Source organism: Hyperolius riggenbachi, chromosome 2 (assembly GCF_040937935.1).
Source record: "Hyperolius riggenbachi isolate aHypRig1 chromosome 2, aHypRig1.pri, whole genome shotgun sequence".
NCBI classification, from domain to species: domain Eukaryota; kingdom Metazoa; phylum Chordata; class Amphibia; order Anura; family Hyperoliidae; genus Hyperolius; species Hyperolius riggenbachi.
In genome coordinates this window covers 34270998-34276997 of record NC_090647.1, presented here as the reverse complement: position 1 = coordinate 34276997, position 6000 = coordinate 34270998, and the positions used below count along the sequence as shown (strand labels likewise).

General features: G+C 45.7%; 1 protein-coding gene across 3 annotated transcripts in view; it reads right to left on the bottom strand.

Moving 5' to 3' along the window:
* Nucleotides 1–4438: 4438 nt before the first annotated feature.
* PPME1 (protein phosphatase methylesterase 1) overlaps nt 4439–6000 on the bottom strand; it is a 45583-nt gene continuing 44021 nt past the window's right edge. For all 3 annotated transcript variants that reach the window (XM_068264687.1, XM_068264685.1, XM_068264686.1), the window contains exon 15: nt 4439–5112. In XM_068264687.1, the coding sequence (XP_068120788.1) occupies nt 5094–5112 (19 nt within the window). In that variant the 3' untranslated portion in view covers nt 4439–5093. The remainder of the gene's footprint in view (nt 5113–6000) is intronic.

Below are 6000 nucleotides of genomic sequence, written 5' to 3'. Positions count from 1 at the left end.
ATCAGTGAGTATCTAACTTTTTTTTTTTTCAGGGTCACTTCAGTATTACTTTAACTACTATTAGAATTTTCCATGTTCACGCCTGGATTTAGTTGGAACATAAACGACATTCCAGAGAGAGGCGAGGTCACAATAACAAATCACACCACACACAGGCCGGTAAAGTCAGATTGAACATTTAATAATACACACGGGTCCCCCCTCCCCCATCACAATGTATATTTGTAGGTAACGTTATTGTGGTCTCCGTTACGGTCACCCTTGAACCGCCAGACGCGATTCCCACAGCTTTACCCACATCCGCCCCTTTCACTTCTACCTATAAATAAATTTACATTCATTAAAAAAAAACAAAGTAAAGAAAAAAAAAAAAGAAAAAGAAGAAGGGCTGTACAGTACATCTGGTGATTATTAGGGTCAGTAGAGAGAGTGATGTCATAGGTGAACTCGCTTATTACCTCAGCAATGTCTGGATAACTGTGGGTTGGGAGGAAATATTGGCGTAAAGGTGGTCACTAACTGTCCAATTTCTAGCGAAAAATCCTTCGAGCGATCAGAAATTCTGATCTGATTGGTTGAAAATAATCTCAGTTGATGGGCACAATCCATTATGAACGATTATAAAAATAGTCGTCCGATTGGATTTTTGGCAAACCAAAATTTGGATTTTCTTGATTGGTTGTGATAGATAGGAAGCAAATATTGGTTTGTTGATGGTGTAGTGTACGATTTTTCTTCTGATCAGAATTTCTGATCACTCAAACGATTTTTCGATAGAAATTGGACCATTAGTGGCCACCTTTAGATACCTCATAATCTCGGGATTGGATGATACTGTGTGTACTGGAATGAGCTGCACTTGTGTGGCAGTACTGCAGCGACTGCTTGTCGATGGTAATTGTTTCCCGTAGGTGAAATGACCACGGTATGCCCGTGAGATGGCCCAGTGTCACCCGCAAGTGACATCCTCAGAATGCGACGCCGACCGAACGCAAGTGTCTAACATTAGCATAAACAGCACCGTGGAACCCCCATCTTTGCATTTTCGCCGGTGTGGCCGTATCGCTCACCCAGCGATAGGAACGACGGGGAAATTGCTAGTTTTTAGCATAAATGTGCACCTAACCTTATTATAGTTATATTAAAAAATGCATTTAAAAAGGACCTGTAGTGAAAATAACATAATGGATAAAACTGCAGACTGACCCTCCCTCAGCTCACTTCATTACACCCGCAGTCTCACTGGAGGGACGTTCTCGGAGAAGTAGGGCTCCTGTTTGGAGAGATCAGGTAGTTCAAACAGAATTACTCCACACTTCATGTTATTGCTTCAAAAGAAAAAACATTTAAGCCCTTTTATCTGATCGGTGGGGCACCGCGTCGCCTGTAGGCAAAAGATACTTGGTGGATTTGTTTCTGCTGCTCCCACAAAGCCCAGCATGCCCTGACTGACAACACAGAACATAATGTTGCAGTTTATAATAGAAAGGCCCACGTCCTCTGTCCAAAGGACGGCGGGACACAAACCCCAAAATTGAAAAAAAAAAACGATACATACCTGGGGCTTCCTCCAGCCCGACACTCCCTTGCCGTCGCCCTCCACGATTTGCCCCGGAAAGTTCTCTGGTCTGGAGTGTACTGCACATGCACGGCCTGGCTGCAGGTGCGCCCCCTTTTGCTGAGAGCGTTCTGTGCCTGCGCACTACCGCTAAACTATTGCTCAGGCACAGAACGCTCCCGGCTACGGGAGTACATGGGGCCGGGCTGCACCGACTGAATGACTTTCTGGGGCGAATTGCGGAGGATCGAGGGGTCGGAGGAAGATGGCGTGGGAGAGATCAGTCTAGAGGGGGCTGGAGGAAGCCCCAGATCATTTTATTGTATCATGTGTGGCTACCTTTAAACTGATGTGATAATCAATTCTCTCCATCCTTTGACTACTTTTTTAGTACGACAGAGCTAAAATCTATGAACTGTTGACCTTTTTTTTTATCTATTTCCTGCTCTCAGAAGTTGTACTCTGCCAGGAAAGCGTTTTATGGCTGTAATTCCTTATCAGTTACCCTACCTCGGCAGTGGCTGGATAGTGTAATGGTTAAGGGCTCTGCCTCTGACACAGGAAACCAGGGTTTCCTGTTCACAAAACCAGCACCTATTTCAGAAGTTGTAAGGATCCTTGGACGAGTCTCCCTAACACGGCTACTGCCTATAGAGCGCCCCCTAGTGGCTGCAGCTCTGGCGCTTTTAAGTCCGCCAGGAGAAAAGCGCAATATAAATGTTCTGTGTCTGTGTCTAGGTAGAGGGAAGCCTCTGGAGGCTTTCAGAGTCCTCCTTGACCCCACCATTGTCTTGCACGGACCCTTTGCACACATCAGAGCTTGCTGGAAATGTTTTTGTGGCCGCGCTCCACACTGTAAACACACCTGCGCAACTTCTTTTGATGCTTCCTTTATTTCAGTTACCAATGAGAAGTTTGTACATAACCTCCCTTTCCGCAAGGCCTGCTATATATAACCTTTTTCAATAGTCAATGCTGTGCTCACTGCTCCAGCTGTCTGACACTGTGTTTAGTTATTGTGCTGCTGCTCCCACTCTAGCCACAAGATGTCGCTGCTTTACAGAAAATCCTCTATTTCAATAGAGAGTCTACCATCTACAGTGCAGTAGGCGCTGGGATCCATTTTGGTTATTTCGCCGGCCATGCGTGTATAGACTGACGCAATCCTATAAACCGATTTAAAAAATGGGCGCAAAAAAAAAATCAAAAATGATCATTTAGGAATGTTTTCAAAACAATCGTTTTCAATCCGCTGCGATCAGAATTCTCCAGTTTTCCCATCCCAATAAAAGGATCGCATTTGTTCCAAAAACAACAGGAATTATATTTAAAGTGAATGGGAACCGCATTTTTAAAAAATGAAGCAAATACTTACCTAAGGAGAAGGAATGCTCTGGGTCGTATAGAGCCTTCCGTCTTCTCTCTCGGTGCCGTCTATCCTGTGCTGCCCCCCGTTTCACTCCCCCACCAAAAGGGTATTTGGAAGTCTCCGGGAGCTGTGTCCTCCTAAAGACGTGGGGCTCCATACTGCACAGGCGTGAGCGTGCGAGAGAGCGTGCTTGCGCAGGTGCAGTACAGGGCCGCCCTTCTTCAGGAGCACTCAGGCTCCCTGAGGACTTCTGAAGCCTCCTTCGGCCGGGTAAAGCAGTATTTGATTAATTTAGTCACATACTGCTACCGGGCGAGCCAGCACTGGAACGACGGGACCAGGAGAGGAGCCGGAAGGCTCTATAGGACCCAGAGCCTTCCCTCTCCTTGGGTAAGTATCTGTCTCATTTTTTTTAAATGCGGTTCCCATTCACTTTAATAACTTGTCAGTTCAGTTTAGCATGGATGAAACATTTTATGGAGACCTAAAGTAGTGCCAAACAATTGCCGCTCAATGGCGTCAGATCAGCATAGAAGGCACTGTGGGGAAAGTGTGGTGTTTAAGTGCCCTTTAAAGAGGAACTGTAACCAAGGATTCCTTCATTTCAATCAATAAGTCGCCTATACCCTCTTTCCCATGAGAAATCTATATTTTCTCCAATAGATCATCACGGGGCTCTGTATGGCTGATATTGTGGTGAAACCCCTCCCACAGTGTGATGTCAGGACCATAGTCCTGACAATTTCCTGTCTGTGAACCGTGTTGCATTCTGGGAAATAATAGCTGTTTCCAACTGCCAAGCAACCAGTATCTCCCTCTGTGCATCTGTATATCTATTAAAAAAAACAACCTTTTAGCCTAATGGGTGTGGTTATAATTAATGGCAGTTGGTGCTTTCTAGTTCTTTTCCATGTCTGCCAACAGTAAAGATGATGACGTGCAGGCTGATTGTGGATCAAACAATATGAATTAACAACTTACATGGCGAATACCAATTATTTCTTGATCTCTGTAATATTTTTTTAACTCCTCATTTAGCAATGTATTGATTTATTTGTCTTTCTTTTCCCTACAGTTCCTCTTTAAAGGGACACTTAAGTCAAACAAAAAAAATGAGTTTTACTCACCTAGGGCTTCCAATAGCCCCCTGCAGCTGTCCAGTGCCCTCGCCGTCTCCCTCCGATCCTCCTGGCCCCGCCAGCAGCCACTTCCTGTTTCGGTGACAGAAGCTGACAGGCTGGGGACGCGAGTGATTCTTCGCGTTCCCAGACACATTAGCACCCTCTATGCTGCTATATGGTATATGATATATGCTATAGCAGCATAGATGGCGCTATTGTGGCCAGGAACGCGAAGAATCACTCGCGTCCCCAGCCTGTCAGCTCCTGTCACCGAAACAGGAAGTGGCTGCCGGCAGGGCCAGGAGGATCGGAGGGAGATGGCGAGGGCGCCGGACAGCTGCAGCAGGCTATTGGAAGCCCCAGGTGAGAAAAACTCATTTTTTTTGTTTGACTTAAGTGTCCCTTTAAGAAGGAACTAATGTATAATAGACAATGTTTTTTTGGGAGGAGAAGGGGGGCAGATTTGGATAGAGCTCACCTTGCTACCAGGTTTTCATGGCTGTTTATTACTTGGGGCAATAGGGCAAACAGATGTACCATAAATACAGCCATCCTTTAATCTTTCAAAAAGGCGCAGTGCTTCCTGGTCCTAGCTTACTCCTCGGCCACCACTAGTAAACAAAATATCCCCCTCTGTACACACAGCCATGTCCAGATCAGCTTTCAGGCTGAAGGAACAAAAACAATGTCACACGGCAAAAAATTGGAAATCAAAAATGGCACTGAACGCCCACTGCTGGTCTAGTCTAGTGTCCCGACTCAAACAGAAGATCACGGCTGGCACAAGTATCGGAATTTACACTCGGGCCACCTGATCTGAGCACGGTGGTGGGTCCAGTGCGGACGTGTAGCGGAGCCTGGCCTGGGCGTGGCTTGTGTGGACTGGGAGTGAGATAAAATAAGACAAAGGGATACGGCTGCTGTACACGGAGTGGCGTGTGCTGGCATCGCGCTGCTGAGCTGAAGACTGGTGGACCAGGAACATCATGGTGGCCTCTGCAGCGAATATTTACAGGATGAACTTGTGGCCACGGATTGCAGATCACTAACAGCTTGGGAACACACTGCAAGGAGAGAGAGAAAGAGAGATAGAGAGATCACCATGGTGTGTGGATTCTGCAAATGTTCAGAGTATATCTCCATTTTCTTTAAAGCAGTAGGATTAGCCATACTATGCCAGGGGAAAAAAACACATATGTAGATAAATACTTGATCTACTTACATAACACATGTATTGTACTGTCCAAGTTTTGATTTTATAAATAAAATAATAAAAAGAATTAAACATACCTGGGGCTTCCTCCAGCCCCATATGCTCCGATCACTCCCATGTCCTCAGTCTTCCTGCAGCTCCGTTACCGGGTCTCCGCACTTCCGTCAGTCTGACGTAAAGGAAGTGCACCCTCTAGAGATATGCAAAGAGTGCACTTCTCCTGCGTAGACTGGAGCCGACTGACGGAAGTGCGGGGGACTCGGTGTCGGAGCTGCGGGAAGACTGAGGACGGCGGTGTGGGAGAGATCGGAGCATATGGGGCTGGAGGAAGCCCCAGGTATGTATAATTATTTTTATTTATATGAGCTCTGGTACACTTTAAATAAACGGCATCTTTGTTGAAACTTTAATCAACACAGTCTGTGTTTTACTTGCTGGGGAGTTAAGCTCACCACTGCCGCCCTTTGTAAACTTTTTTTTTTTTTTTACTCTATTCTGGAACCTCTGTTCAAGCTTCTCTTCATATTGCCAAGTCTACCCCTGCTGGAGGGGTGTTACCCCTTGTTTCCTATCTACAGAGAGTGATTTCTTAACCTGAGTGGGGTCAGGTCATAATATCCCCACCCGCCTACACAGTGGTTGCCTTTGTGGTAACCCACGTTTGTGAGTATAAAGTGCTATAGAAGCGCTAATCGTGGAAAAAAAAAAAAAAAAAAAAAAAAAAAAAAAAAAAAAATCG